We start from the raw sequence: 16,610 nt of genomic DNA, 5'->3' as shown, positions 1-16,610 counted from the left end.
TCATGGACTAAAGTAAAACAGTATGTTGGATGTGCCATGCAATGCTCAATTACATGGGTGGGAACTAGTGTGTTAGCGCAGTTAGCTCGTTAACGTGACAAGTGAAATCTCCCGCAGCTTAAACATGTGAGAGGTTGATCGCGCAGAGAATCGCTGAGCTTATGTGAGTGCGTGTGTAAAAGCAGCAGGATTTATATTTGACTACGATGACCTGGATGACTGAGAACCTTCACAGACAGATATATATTTTAGTTCTGCTGAGCCAAATAAGACAGGTCAGGGTGAAGAAGTGACAGCCAAGGAAAAGCTTACCACAAACCGGAGAAGTTATGACAAATCAGACTATAAGGCAAAAAGAAAGTGCAGCTTTATGGTTTCATGGACAAAATAATTTCTGTGGCTGTGATATGATGAGCTAAATAACCAGGGCTGCACATAAGTGGTCCGCAGGTGCGCATTCGCTGTCAAAATAAAAAACACGCACAAGGGTTAGGGTTAAATTTAAAAACTGTACTTTTGAGTTAAAATATATATTTATAATTTTAATAAATGACAAATTAAAAAGGCACGAACATTTTTTTTTGTATCGAAAAAATATCGAACCGTGACACCAAAGTATCGAACCGAACCGTGAATTTTGTGTATCGTTGCACCCCTAATATATATATATATATATATATATATATATATATATATATATATATATATATATATATATATATATAAGTGGTCCAGTCAAAGTCCGAGTCTCAATTCAACTTAAACACTGATATGAGTTTAAAGAGGGATGTGCATAAAGAAATGCCTGCAATAACTTTCAGGTTATTGCTACTAAATGTGGTTCTACAAGTTACTGAGTCATGGAATCTACTTAGTTTTTCATAGACCGCACAGAGTCTTGTGAAAACCTTCTTTTCCTCATGACTGTGCATGTACAAGATTGTAAACTAAAGGTTTTTACATGGAATTCCCCAACTATAAATTTCAGTCAACATGTTTGCACATGTACATGCACACATAAAACTGTGAAAAAAACTCATCCTTTCAACCTTTCAATGAATATTCATTTTGTGAATAATGTTACAGAGATCCTCTGCCAAATAGCTATAAGCAAAAAAGAAAAGAAAAGAAAAACATCTGTCAGATTTGCTAACCTCTCAACTGAAAGCAAAATGTTCCCATGATGAGAGTTCTAGAAAACAAATCTGCACCGCTTTGGCAAAATTCCAGCAACCAAACCCAAAACTGAAATTAATAAATGGGGGCTACACCAAATTAGTATATCCAGAGGTTCCTCCAAACAACATGTCACTATCCAGCCAAAAGTCTAGATTCCAAAACCCAAAGGCTGTGGTGACTGCCCCAGAGCTAACAGCTCAAACGCTCAATTTAGACATTTAGACATGTCACAACACTACTTGAATTTGAATACCTAAATTCGATTCATACCTATTAGTTATGATGTAGTTTGGCAATTTCACAAACCAAATGCCATCAGGTAAAAAAAAAAAAGTCTGGCCATATCTTCTCTGCCCAAAAACTCAGACAAACACTGATGTAACCTTAGCCCCCGTCCTCAGACAGATACTTGTGGTGGATACTTCCACCAAAAAGCAGACAGAAACTGGCAGCCCTTTAGAAACGAAGGAAAAGTTTTGTCTTTACTAACATTCTCTGTCACACTAAAGATAAATCAAACACTGGTCGGTCTCTTCTTGAGCTCAGTCCTTTCAGCCTGCCAAATGGTTGCATGGTTTATACAAACTGAAATTTGGCTATTTTCATCAACAACAGATGGATTTGCGAACCAAAGGAAAATAGAGTCTAATGCTGCTCTCTTCCAAACTTCAACCAAATGTAGTTATTAAAGAAGTTAAGGAAACCAATCTAATCAAATGTAACGCACACATTACATTTATTGTTACATATATCTGCATGGTGCCCATCAAAAGTTGGATTACGGTGGTACATCAGTTGTCATTTACTTATCGAGGACATAAAATATTCTCAAATTCATCGTTAATAAATAATAACGATGTGTGCATACTTAATATACGTACTGTAAATCTATGTATGTCTAATTTTGTAACAGAACATTTTTTTAGTGGGTGTGGGTAAACAGCAGGAGTGGAGGGCAGTGGGTCTACGGCCTAAGAGGCCTTCCTTTTCCACCACCACAGCTCCTTCTTCGCTCCCACTACACTTTGCATTCCCAAACATCTAACGCACCACTGGAGCTTGCGTCATTGTGCCCTGACTCACTCACTAATGTGCATGCATATGCACAATGCACACACACACAGCAGAGCAATGGCAAATTACTGGGCCTAGTTTTCAGGATCTGGTGACCTGAAGCATTTCCTCTTTCCAACACAGCACCAAAAATCTAGGAAGTGTGTATCCAACACCGAGCCAAGGCCTTTGGAGTGTTTTTCTTTGGTTATAAATGTGTTGTCAGAGTGTCTGTACATCTCTTGCTCTCAGGGTAAAGTCAACAGCTGTGGAGGTCATTCATTAATCTACCATCCCTGGGCTGACATTTGTAAGAGGGCCAGGCTGCCTGTAACCGCTCACTATCTGTGATATCACAGAGCCAGCGATACAGCGGGAATAAGAAGAAGCTGTCTGCTCGGCTGCACCTTGGCCTCCTGCTTTTTCTGTCTCTTACCATCTCTTCTTCTTTTCATCACTATTTGTTACGCTGTCGGTCTGAGTTAGCCAGAAGAGCCATTTTCCACCCTGTCCAATGCTACTCAAGCTCTTTCGATCCAGGAAAAACAAAGAATGTGAAAACAAAAAAATGGAAGTGATGGACACTTTGAAAAACAGAGCCATTCTTAGAAAAGAGAAAAAGGGAAAACAAAACAAAATAGCCCCCGCTTTCACTTCTTTTTTAGATGCTTTTAAAACATATCAAGGATGACTACCTTGCCTTGGAATAGGCTTATCGAGCAGCACAAGTCAAATCAATCTGTGACCGCAGAACAAGGCCTTGGATCCCGTCCTTAAACTTCACTGCAGTATATTCATGTGTAGTTTTGTATTTTTTTACTTTCACTTTTAGGTCGAAATGACTGAAACGTAGTCACATTCAAAGTATATGTAACCTAAACAGACACACAAATTATGCTGGTTATAGGTTTAACATCGATCATGTTATTGACAAATGGCTGTATTTTATTGAAAGCTAAATGAAAAGCTAATTTTTTCCATGCGCTTATACTTTTCTCTTGTCATTTCTTTTTCTTCCCATAACTGTTATAACTGTTCACAACTCCTTGAGCGTTTTTTTGCCAGTTTTCTTTAGGTTTCAGTAGGTATACAACCACAGATCAGCAAATTTCTTACTGTTTTTAGGGCAGATTTCCTACGAGAGTGTTAACTTTCATAAACTTGAGTGAATTTATGCAGATAAAAATGCAGTGCAGTTAGTTTCCACATAAAGTGGGGGAACGTGGTCTCACTACTATTTATCCGTCTTTACTTAACACTGAAAGCTTATGTTTGATTTGTTACAAATCAATAATGTCAGGAATTAAAATAGTCTCTCCATTGTTACACTATAGCAGGAAAAGTGGGGAAAGCACCATTCATTCCTCTGGTATACCTGTTTAGTTTCTCATTTATGCAAATATTCAATTGGCCAATCACATGGCAGCAAAGTAGCGCATTTTAGGAATTTGGGCACGGTAACGACAACCTGCCGAAGTTCTAACCAAGCATCAGATTAGAGAATAAAGGCAATTTGAGTGACTTTGAATATGGAATCAGTGATGATGCCAGTTGGACTGGTGTGAGTATTTCGAAAACTGTTGATGTACTGGGATTTTCTCACACAACCAGAGAACACTGAAACATCAGAGAACATCGAAAAAAAGAGAAAAAAAGAGGAAAAATCCAGTGGGCTGCAATTCTCTGGGTGAAAATGCCTCGTTGATGCCAGAGGTCAGGAGAGAATGGCCAGAGTCCATGAAGCTGATATGAAGGGAACACCGAGCCAAACAACCACTCATTACCACCAAGGTATGCAAAACAGCATCTCCGACTGCACAACACTGAACCCTGAAGCAGTAACAGGGAAAACCACACCACGAGTTCACACGTGCCCACCAATGTTAGGGAACAGAAGCTTGAAAAAATGTCGCTTGCTCTAATTTCAGAATTTGTTGTAAACAATATGAAACCATGGACCCATCCTGCCTTCTGTCAGCGGTTCAAGTTCACGATGGTGGTGTAATACTATCAGGGATATTTTGTTGGCACATTTTGTTACCTTGATATCAATGGGACTGTCACTTTATAACCAGTGTACCCATCTTCTGACAAGCCATGCCACAGAGATCAAATAATCTCAAACTGGTTTCTTGAACATGACAATAAATTCACTCTACTGAAATGGGCTTGACAGACCTTTGGGATGTGGTGTAATGGACAGAAGGCAAAAGGAGGTCCAACCTGATACTAAGAAGGTACACTAAATAAAGTGGTTTTATGCAATAATGATAAGGCTTGCCATAGTGTTTTCTACCTTCTTACTTATGTCCAATTTCATTTTTGTTTTTTCCCTTTGAATGCTGTTCTGACTCCCTTCTGACTCATAATTAATAGTTAAAACCAAATGAAGAGTTGAAGGAAAATACCACCCTGCTGGCCAGGACTGATGAGACTGGGACAGTCAAAGCTGGAGAGTCAAAGTGAAAGGATGCTAGAAAGTTAGTACAGAACCTACTGTGGATATTAAGGAGGTCAACTTTACTACTTTTTAAGCAGACAAGGACATGAACCTTTGATTTTACATTGAGTATATCTCCTTTTTGGAACTCACAAATCCATCCCTAACCCTTTTCGCCAATATGGACCTTTCTGCAATGACCAAACTGTCAGAACTCCACAAGCTAGAGATGACACCCATGTACGTAATACCCCAGTATCTTATCTGTTCAGAGAAAGTGCATAAAAGGATAAGAAATTTGTAACTCTTCCTTTTCCATCCTTCCAGTTGGCTCCAATGGGAGAGGTCTGACCTATCTCACACTCCTAGAGCACTAAAGGGACTCAGTGATCCTTTATCTGAGCATGAAAAACAATGAGTGGATTCCAGCAACTTCTTGGCCTGTCAGTGGAGGAGAATATTCCACAGATGGCTGATTGTGTTATGAAAATGAAATATTAACCTTTGGATAGAGTGATATACTTTGGTTTGTGATTTTCCTCTGCAACATTTCCGATGTTTTTAAGGAATATGATTTTATACTGGTAAACATCAAACGATCAAAACAACAGGCGTGCTACAGTGATGTAATGCAAGCGGCGTATTAAGGCCCAACGGGCAAAATCTATTACATGTGTTGCAACAAGTAAGAGCAGCAATTTTATGACACACTGGAAGAAACAAATTAGACGTTCTTCTCTGAAATAGTCAGCTGTCCTTTGACCACGGAGAACAAAAACAAATCGCTTTGACCTACACTTGGAAAATAAACGGTATCATTCACACTGCACGGCTCAAAAGTATAGCGCAATGACTCGCGTGGGTTCGACTTCTCTCCTGACTCATAATTAATGGTGAAAACCAAATGAGAGGTGAGGGAAAATCCCGCCCCGTTGGCTGTGAGGGGTGAGACCGGGACAGTCAAAGCTGGAAGCTGGAGAGTCAAAGTGAGAGGACGCTGGAAAGTTAGGACAGAACCTACTGTGGATATTAACGAGGTCTTTACTTTACTGCTATTTTTAAGCGGACAAGGACATGAAACTTTAATTTTACATCGAGTATATCGCCTTTTTGGAACGCATCAATTCTGCGTCTTTACGCACGAGAGGAAAAAACAAATAAAACAACAACTTCGACATTTTTGGAAATCTGCTCATTGCAGGGATGTTCAAACGAGCCACATCATTCTGACAGGTAGGATAACTTTCTAGCATACTGTTGCGGGAGCGAAGAAAAACACACCGATTGCGCAAAGACTGTGCGCTAACAATGCACGAGCTCTATGTCATTTTTGATAACTTTCACAAAACAGGAAAGTCAGGAAGAGGAAAGTTACGCAGAGGCAGGATTTCAATTAAAGCCTCTGGCATTTTTTACTTCTGTAAAGAAGTTGGCTGTAACACTGTGCCTTGTTTCTGAAACTGGAAGAAACTTAATTTATGTTCAGCGTCATTGTGAGGGGGGCATTTCTGGATCATTTAAAGACCTTTATAAAAGTCTTTTCTTTTTTTAAGGAAAAGAAAGAAAGAATAATAAATGATGACATAAACACTCCCTAGACTCATTATAATAATGCCAAAATTGTAAGTACTTGAAGTAAGTGGTAGTGGATAGAACAAAAGAACGGGCAGTTTAGATCATCTGATTGTTTTCAGTTTCTTCATGAGACTGTGTTCTATTTAACCTGTAAGTGCCACTGCTGTCTTTGTCAGGACACTTGTCTGAAGGGATTTTTGTTCTGATGTACTTATTTGCTTAGTTGCATAGCTTTAAACTGGCAATACTTTCCTTTTTTCAATGCAGATTTGATGTTTCTATAGAATAATCTTCTTTAGTTCCCAAGCTCAGAGAAAACCGAGTAATTTTTAAACGTTATCTTTTAACTTTTCTTCACAGGCTCCTCAAAGGATGTGACTCTGCCAACTTGACCACCCTTGCCTCTGTGTCCAGTGCTGTGCCGCCCTCTGCTGTGTGACCGAGGAAGGTCAAGAAGGGCCAGGCAGTATGAGTAATCAAATAGAGGAGGGGATGAACCCTGTCATAGTCATCCACTACAACCACTCGGGAAAGTGGGAACGGCCCCGCGTCAGTGGGGCCTGTAAAATGGTGCTGCTGCTTCTCATCTGCGTGCTGATTGTTCTGGAGAACATTACAGTTCTCCTCGCCATCTGGAGGAATAAGCGCTTCCATAGCCGTATGTACTTTCTCATTGGAAACCTAGCGTTGTCAGACCTGCTGGCTGGGGTGGCTTACATGGTTAACATCTTTACCTCGGGACCCAAAACCTTCTTCTTGACACCACTGGAGTGGCTGGCCAGAGAAGGCAGCATGTTCGTAGCCCTCAGCGCTTCTACCTTCAGCCTTCTGGCCATTGGGATTGAGAGGCACATGACAATGGTGCGTCTGCGCCCCTGCGAGACAGCAGGTCGAGGTCGGCTTCTAGCACTGCTGGTAGCCTGCTGGCTTGTGTCGGTACTGCTGAGTGCTCTGCCCAGCCTGGGCTGGAACTGCCTAAACAATCTGCCTTCCTGCTCCACAGTGCTGCCGCTCTATGCTAAGAGTTATATTGCTTTCTGCATCAGTGTGTTCAGTGCCCTGTTGGTGGCCATCATTATACTCTACATCAGGATCTACCGTCTGGTGACCTCCAGTAGCCGCAGGGTGAGCAGCCGGCCTTCAGAGCGTTCGTTGGCCTTGCTTCGTACGGTGGTTATTGTGCTTGGGGTTTTTGTCATGTGCTGGTCTCCCTTGTTTCTCCTGCTCCTGCTGGATGTTGGTTGCAGTCCAGATAAGTGCCCTGTTCTCTACCAGGTGGACTGGTTCATTGCCCTTGCTGTACTCAACTCTGCCCTTAACCCCCTCATATATACTCTGTCCAGCAGAGAAATGAGAAGCGCATTTTTCCGGTTGCTGTGCTGTTGTCAGACCAGCATGGAGCACACTGGGACTCCTGCAGTGGGCAACCCCAACCTAGGGACAATCATCCCCACAGGAGAAAACAGCAAGACAAGTTTTGGTGGAGGAGGGGGGAGCGGGGATGGGAAGTCTACAATGAATAGAGGGAAGGTTCCCACACCTGTGAACTTAGACAACAAGCACGGAGATCCCTCCGCCACTGCTGTGCCCCATCCTTCAGGGCCAGCAGACCTGCTTTCAGCTGTACTTGTGAAGGCGGGAGCGCTGCCAGCCCTCAACAAGTTTTAAATGGAAAAGCCTAAATGAGGTGTTACAGTTACACAGAAACAGACTGGTCTGATATAATCCTGCTACCAGCCACTTTTTGCTTGTACAGTGTCGTTTGGGAAGCATGGCTTAGATGAAGTAATGATAAATACATTCAGAAATTCATTTGGAACCAAATGCATCTGATTCTGAATCATAGTACAAAGGAACTCTTAAAGCCACTATTTACAGGAACTCAGATGTCTTTTCCAACACTAAACTCGCTCGAATACAGCGTCGGAGACTTACTTGGATTTAGAAATTTTTGACATTGAATTCATATTGACTGGGGATGCCGTAAAGCATGATTTACTCTTTTAGTGTTTTGTCTGTCATTGAGTTGGGGTTTTTTTTCTTGTCATTTTAAGCAAAGTGATCAAATTCTTGCACTTTTCTTTTTTTTGCATGTACTATACGCAGGAAATCTTCAAACACCTGCATTTTTCATTACTTGACTTGATAGACTATTTATTTTCTGTGAGAACATTTGCCACCTTAATGCTACACAGCAGTGTTTTATTTTTTGTTTGTTTTTTGCTTTGTGTGCATGAAACCCATCATGGTACTAGGACTTTACTGTTCACTTTATTATTGATTATTTGCAATGCACTGTGAGAGAAACCTATTCTATAAGTTTAGTGCCAGACTAGCAGCCTCATCAGGCTGTGATGTGCATAATTACAAACCAAAAACAACAAAAAACCTGTTGGTTGAAGGAAAAATGACACTGCTAGTAGTTGATTCTTACCACTAGTGGGCAACATAGTAAAGTATGCCCTGATGGTAGTGCTGCAGGAGGTGGTGTTAATTTGTGGGATTCAACTCATGGACATTTCAGGTTCAGGTCAACAGAAGCTACACTGTGAGCAAAATCGGCCTGGCTAATAGCGACAATCATGAAAATTTTAGGGTCTCATCAGCACATCTACAAACCACTTGCCCATCAACTAACCACTAGTAAATACGAGTGTTGGATGTGAATTATTTAAAAGTTGTAGACTGTAAATGACATTTATGCTGAGGGTGATGTATTGCCTGATACGTTAAATAGCAAATAAAATTCTATTCGCTTTTATCCGATTTTCATGCGTCATTTTGTTTTATGGAATCAGGGGCTCGTTCCGAATCCCCTTCCTCTCTTTTCGTCTGTCCCTGTGATCGCCAGCTGCATAAATTTGCTAAAGAATAGTCATAAAACCCGATGATAAAAACCTTTTGCCAAATGAATGGCAGATTCTACTACTATCAATCCTTCATAAGATCCTTATTGAAGCCTAAGCCGTGAATTCCACACATTTATTAATGTGCGGTATAATTTGCCGTTGGTTTATTAATTGCTTTTCACAGAGGAGAGAAGAAATGTCATCAGATTTAACCTGCTGCACTCATTTAATACCCTAATGGGAGCACGTTCCTGCTATCTTACACGCCTACACATGCAGACATGGGTCAGACGCTGATGAATAATGCAAAAAAAATTCTTCATCCTTATTATGACTTGATCTTTCCAGTCAGTGAGGTCATTTGCCGATAAAAGGCATACTACTTGTGGCTACTGTGGAAAAACAGTCTGGGTGTTGTATGAATTCTATGAAAATCATTTAGGATGTTTCTTTAACAAAAAAAAGAGTGATACCTGTGTGAATGATTTGATTGGCAGAGTATAACAGATAATAATCAGATGTGTAAGCAGCATATTTTCTAGACGTTGATAACTAAAGACAAGGAAAGAATTTGTTTGTTTTTGTCCTAAAATACTGCTGCACTAAAGCGTACTTTTACACTGAGCTGACAAATGAGCAGAGTTTGATCTTTTTACTGCACCGCTAGACCAGACAGGTGCTGTCAGAGTGGCATTTTATACTTGCCTCAGCTAAAGGATGTGTCTCGGCTCTGCACTTCCAGTTCTGATGAAGAGAGACAGCGAGGACGCAATACCGGCCGAACATTTCCAGCTTAAAGGTCACTGACTGCTTCCTGTCAGAAATGTCTGAACACGTTCTTTTCTGAATTAGCTGGGGATGATTGTGGCCTTATGCCACGTGGAACACCGGAAAATGTCCAAATGTTGAGCTGTGTAGTGTGATTTATAGACAGTGTATCCTGTGTTTCCTGAAACAGTTTACCCAATCTCTGCTTCATCCTCACCATTGCTTTATTAAATCACATCCTCATTTTAGTTCCGCTAAATCTGTCTTTTTTTGGTCTGAAAACAGGTTTGCAAAGAATAGAAGATAAATAAAAATCCATAAAAATAAGCAACATACAGAATTATAGAAAATTTCACTCTCAGAAATTTCACCGAGGGGATCCAGCGATATTTAAAACACGTTAAATTAAATCTATTCCAAAAAGGATGATTATTCTTCATCCCCTCCTTAACATAAAGTTTGGAGTTTGAGATAAATCTTTTAATGTCATGGCAAAAAAAAGTAAACTAAATATTCTGGCACTATCATGTACAAATAATGTAACAGCAAGATGGACTGCTACTCCAAAACATAGACAATACAATGAAAAACAAGGAATGAATAAATAACTTGGGGGAAAAAAATCATAGGCAGAATTGTCCAAAATAGAAGCAACACAATCACAGTGGTCAAGATTACAACAATGTGGGATTTTTACAGGGACCAAAGTATTTAACAGCTGTGCAGATCAGCTGATCTCAGTGTCACCAAGCACCGGGTGACGGCTCAGCTGAAGCAGTTTGAGACATTCCACTTGCCAAATCTCAGCAAAACAGTCCATGCTGACTTAACCTGCCCAGAGCTGCGGTATCTTTGCAAGCCACTTTGCAAGCCACCTGTATTCCACCCCTTTTACTGCTCAGTTCTATGCTGGGATTTTGCTACTGATCTCACTCCTCCAGCTGCCTCCAGAGTGGGGAGGTGAGCTCCTTATGTTTTTATGCTTTATGAGAAAGGGTGGGGAGGTCCCAAAACAAAGCTACACTAACATTTACAAATGACTACAAATGTAACCTAAGATTTTCTTTTGACTGTAGTGGTGTTGGCTGAAATGTTATTTAAGGACGTGTGTAGTATGTATGTGTACTTTATGTGTTAAGAAAGTACAGTGAATTACAGTTTCCAGCTGATTTTAGAACCCCTTTTTTCATTCTGACCTTGTATTTGGATCAACGTATTAGAAGAAAGTCATAAAAAGATGTCAGTCTGTCTTGAAATGACAGACAGTTCTTGGTTGACCCAAGTACATTTTCTTGAAATAACCTGCTTTACAGTGTTGGAGATGTGCTGGCAAACGTTTAATAATATAAACCTATAATAACTTACAGTATATATCAGCTGTGGTTTCCTAACATCACTTACTGCCACTGATAATGATTTTTGTACAAAACCTTCTTAACAAACACAGAAGCAGACAACAGTCATTATTTTTTAAGAGAGAAAACAAAAAGGTGGAAATAAAAGACACAATGTTGCACATGTCGGCATCATTTTCTAATCCAAAAGCCTTCTTTCTTTGCCCAACATCTATGCCCAGATAAAGAAAAGGACTTTAGCCCAGGGGCCTTAATTTGGGGACTGTGAAGACATAAAGTAGAAAAGTGAATAAATGTTGTTTTTCTAAATAATAATCCTGTTCTTCAAATCCAAGCTATGACAGATTCAATTTCTCCAGTACCTGAAGCAAACACCGTAAATGGTCTGTGTGCTAACTAGGTCAATCACCTTAATAAATCATGTTAACTAAATAGCCATGACTAGTGTTCTTTAAGGATTTAGACATGGTGGATTTGTGTTATTCTCTGTGCACAATGCTTATTTGCATATGACTAATGTGAACACAACGGAGGACAAGAGAATCACACCCCCTCCCATCATCACAATCCTGGCTTTATACCGCTGTGTGCTGAGGAAGTGTGCATGCGTGTGCATGCGTGTGCACACATCCCGTTTTTGTGCACAGACGTGTGCACGCCGCGTGTTTCAGAGAAAGAACAAAGACTCCATCTGGTCCAGTCACTGAATGTGCCAGTATGAAACACTTCTGTCATTCTCAAGTCCCTTTTTGATGTAGCTTGGAGGTGGAGTGGAGCCAGGCCGAGAGCTGCGAGGGGTCCCATTTGAGGCGGCCACTCATGCTGGGAGCTCCCGAGTTGAAGCCATTCCCTGCTCTGCAGCCGAGTTGTACCACTCTCACCAGAGGAGGGAATCATTCATCTGGTGTGTGATGATTCTCCTCCCCTGCCTTCACCTCCATTGCTCCTCGATTCAATACAGTGTAATTACACGTGGAACAAAGAGAGCAAAGACTCAAACAGACTTTGGTGATAAGCCCCCCAGGATCACGGGGCTTTATCTAGGGAGCAGGTGGGATGAAGCCGAGGGAGCCGAGGCAAAGGTCACTTTGCAGGAGGATATCTGGAGGAGCTTGCTGAGATTTGGATTGGTGGACACTCCTCCCAGCATTCCCCTCAGCACCCCATTGCCATTAATTCTCCTGTCTAGTGCTGATCAAGTAGAATGAAAGCAGAATAGTTGAATTTGACAGCCTTTTTTATCATCTCAGCTAAGTCATTTTTTACTTTTTTACTTTTTGTTTCTCAGCATCAACAAAAACATCTTAATATACTAGACAACCACGAGACAATATCTGATCAAAGATGAGCACAGAGCCAATTCTGTGGCTTGTAGGGCTGCGACTAATTATTCACTCTTAATTGATTTTTGATTAATGTACTAATCCTTCTACAAACTGTGTGAAAATAACAGAAAAATTCTCATCTCCATTTTCCAAAGCCTGCTTAGATGGTTTTAAACAGCCTATTGGCTTAATAACAGTGTGAATGGTAAAAAAACAGAGACAAAGAAAACTGCACATTTTCACATAAACAGTAATATTTGCTAGAGAAATTACCTAATGACCTATTTATGTCTGATTAAATGCTGAGAGACTTACTTACTGGTTTTTCATATGAGAATAGAGACTCTGTTTTCATCTATTTTTATCTTTATTCCTAGCCATCATGTCTGCGCTTGATAGTGGAAATATTTTATTCTGTCATGATCAGCTGTCCAAAAACAGTCTGAAGTATTTTTCATCTGTGCTCTGTGTCTCTTTGCAGGAATTAATATTGTGTTCATCACCCAAACTACACAAACTACACGACATGCAGGCAACAAAAACAGGAGATTTTTGTAAAGTAATATTTTAATGTCTCCCAGAAAGGCTCAAGGAGGACATCATATCTCCAGTTTATCAGGTTATCTGTCATGACGCCACACAAATACCACACCTAGAAAGTCTGAAGTCTAATGCATTGCACCACATAAATGGAATTTAATATTTCACCGGCCACATAATTAGGTATACCAGTTTAACTGCCCGTAAACACAAATATCGAATCACCCAATCACATGGCAACAACTTAATGCGTTTATGCTCATTCATGGTCAAGACGACCTGCTGAACTTTAGAGGATCAGAATGAGGAAGAGAGGAGATTTAAGTGAGTTTTAATGTGCCGTGGTTGTTTGTGCCCGACTGGCCGGTATGAATATTTCTCATTTTCTCACAAACCATCTCCAGGGTTTACAGGAAATGGTCCATAAAAGAGAAAATATCCAGTGAGCGGCAGCGCTCGAGAGATCAAAGAAGAATGGCCAGACTGCTTTGAGTTGATTGGAAGACAACAGTAACTCAAATAACCACTTGTTACAACCAAAGTATACAAAAGATTATATCTGAATGTAGTACAAATGGAAAAATGAAGCCACTGGACTACAGTGTGGACCACACTGTGTGTCATTCCTGTCAGCTGAGAATAAGAAACTGAGACTACAAATTATCTCAAATGCCCTGCACAGTCACCAGAACTCCATGGTCAGTGAGTGTGCATTTTAAACCTGAGTGTGATTGCGTGTGGTGTGTTAAACAAGCTCATCTTTGTTCTATTTTGCAGTACCCGGGTCTCTCTTGCAAAAGAAAAATTAAATACAGTACCTGATTAAATGAACACACGTCATGTTTTCATCAGTCTGAGCAACCAGCCGTTCGGCAACAGCTGAACAGATAGGTGGCAGGAGTGGGTAAGCAATCTCTTCAAGATTCCTTCCCTCTCAAAACCCCCCAAAACAGCAGCTGCCTCCCTCACCCAGCCTTCTCTGATTGCAGTCTTCTGGCAGGCTCTGACGGCAAACACACACCTGCTCACACTGACCTCCAATTTATCTCTTGTACGCCTGCCTGCCACAACTGTAGGGATTAACATGTCTGGAATAGGGGTTTAAGTGAGAGGGAGGATGGCGACCTCTTAGTCTGACATGCATGTCCCGTCCCTCACTTGTGGCACTGAGTTTGTGTGCACAGCTGGCTAATTCCCTGCCTCTGTGCATGCAAACAGCCCGGAGGTTTCTGTGCAATATTGTGCGAAAGAGAAACTGAGGCTGAAGATCCAAAGTGTGCATCTCATAAATGTTAAAGCCCAAGGCAACTTGGGGCTGGAGATGGAATAAATATTTCTACATAACATTCATTAAACACAACAGATGTCTGAGTCTGTCATCAGGTCCGGGTTTAAACACTGCAATATTCGGATGGGTCACCTAGTCCCCACCGAAATGTCTCGTAAAACAACCAAAATTTTTACGTCTTTGTGTTCTTTTCACAATCAGGCTTCTACAACAGCAAGACTTTGACCCTGAAACAAAAGGTATCTAAACTGTAAGAAATCCATTTATGTATTGAATACTTCTACTTGCATGTTATGGATCTGTGTGTATACGTTATGTGGTTCCCTAAATGCTGTCTGGCTCTGAGGTGATCACAGGTGTTCATTCCTCCAAGCTTATCTGATGGATTAACAGCTGGCGTCACCACATAATCGCCGACACCCACCACATCTGACATTACACACATTCTGATTCTGATATGACAGCCGCTCGCGCGCACACACACACACACACAGAGACAGACACAGTGGAAGACACACATTTTTCCGAATTACTGGATATTGCTGAAGGGATGGAGCCACTTCTCCAACCTTCACAAATGCGCTCATAAAAATATAGCTTAACAGCAGGCAAGTTTCTGTCTGATAAAAACAAAAGAAAATCGAATAAAAACACCCTTCAAAGCAGAGAACAGCTAAGCGCTAGACAAAAGCCAGAAAAATGTGGGAATATTTGTTTGATTTTTACATGCTGCATTCCCGCTGTCGTTATTATTCATATTCCTCCCCAGGGAGGCTTGTTTGAAAAAATGGGACTGAAGCAGCCCCCCCTCCCCGTAATGTCACCGTCTCACTCTTAGACTCACAAACACCCACGCGCACACTTGTTTGGAGTCTTATTGGGGAAGTACAGCCAGGCTGCGTCTCCCTCCCATCCCTCCTGCTCCTCCTCACTTTCTTCATCTCCCTCCCTCCCATTTTCCCCCCTTCACTCTTTCTCCCCAAAACAGGGTGATCCAGCTCGTCTCCTCTCTCCGTCACGCGGGTAATCAGCCTCTGCTATTTCATTTGCCTCAGTAATGAAAGCAATCCCAGTGCTTTTCACTGCAGCGCAGCCCAAATAATGAGGACTGCCTCACCCCTCCTCAGCCACACCTCACCCCTAGTTCTCACCCTCTCCCTCCCAACCCTGCTGTTAATGGATGAAGGAAAGCAAATGTGTGTGCGTGTGTGTTTGAGTATGTGAAGCACGCAATCTTGCCAAGTCCTTTGTGCCTCTTTTCTCCTGCTGCAAAGGAGCCTATTGTATACAATTTCATCAGCAATGCTCTTAATCAGAATATTTTGGAAGGTTTTTCCCGCCTACATTAGTGGTTCCTAACCTTTATTACACATGACTAACATCAACGTGTTAGAACTACTCACAGGATGCACATCTAAGCTGTAAGCAGTTATTCTGCTATTTCCCATTCCCCAGTAGCTTTTCCAAAGGAGGTAAATTGCAAACAAACAAAGAAAATTATTTCATAATAAGAAAATCAAAATGAGTAAGAAATTAAAAAAATGTTGCAAAGCAGAAATGAGATTTTTATTGTTTCCAAATCTTCTACATTTCCTCCCCAAGTCAGGAACCACTAATTGTGATTAAAAATGTACAAGACAACCCTTTAAAAACACTGATTTGATTACAGGGTAATGCAGAGGTTATAGAGTGCAACCTAACATCTTTCGCGCCTTTTTTAAATTTTCATTTTTATAGCCTTAAGAAACAATGATTGAAATTAATTTTCCTTTCGAATGTGTCTGGTAGAAACCATCCCTTTCCTAACAGGAGTTTTAAACCACACAGTCAGTGCTGTTACCAGACAGCAGCAATGAGACTCCATCCCATTTTGCAAACATCTAATTCATCTTCAAGAGGGCCTCTGGAACCAGCTTCCAGTTTGGATTCGGGAGACAGACACCATCTCTACTTTTAAGATTGGACTTAAAACTTTCCTTTTTGCTAAAGCATATAGTTAGGGCTGGACCAGGTGACCCTCAATCCTCCCTTAGTTATGCTGCAATAGGTGTAGGCTGCCGGGGGATTCCCATGATGCATTGAGTATTTCTTCTTCAGTCACCTTTCTCACTCACTATGTGTTAATAGACCTCTCTGCATTGAATCATAATTAATCTCTGTCTCTCTTCCACATCTTGTCTTTTATCCTGTCTTCCTTCTCTCACCCCAACCGGTCGTGGCAGATAGCCCCGCCCCTCC

The 16,610-nt window shown here is 41.1% G+C and overlaps 1 protein-coding gene across 1 annotated transcript; it reads left to right on the top strand.

Moving 5' to 3' along the window:
- The first annotated feature begins 5,670 nt into the window (after window positions 1-5,670).
- s1pr3a (sphingosine-1-phosphate receptor 3a) lies at window positions 5,671-8,959 on the top strand. The gene is made up of 2 exons (XM_085347486.1): window positions 5,671-5,905; window positions 6,608-8,959. Exon 2 carries the CDS (start codon window positions 6,716-6,718, stop codon window positions 7,913-7,915), a length of 1,200 nt encoding a protein of 399 aa, XP_085203612.1. The 5' UTR covers window positions 5,671-5,905; window positions 6,608-6,715; the 3' UTR covers window positions 7,916-8,959.
- The last annotated feature ends 7,651 nt before the right edge of the window (window positions 8,960-16,610 follow it).

Source organism: Diplotaxodon limnothrissa, linkage group LG23, assembly GCF_057381915.1.
Source record: "Diplotaxodon limnothrissa isolate DT_005_m linkage group LG23, D_limnothrissa_male_GT1.1, whole genome shotgun sequence".
Classification (NCBI taxonomy): Eukaryota; Metazoa; Chordata; class Actinopteri; order Cichliformes; family Cichlidae; genus Diplotaxodon; species Diplotaxodon limnothrissa.
This window is presented reverse-complemented; position numbering and strand designations above follow the sequence as displayed.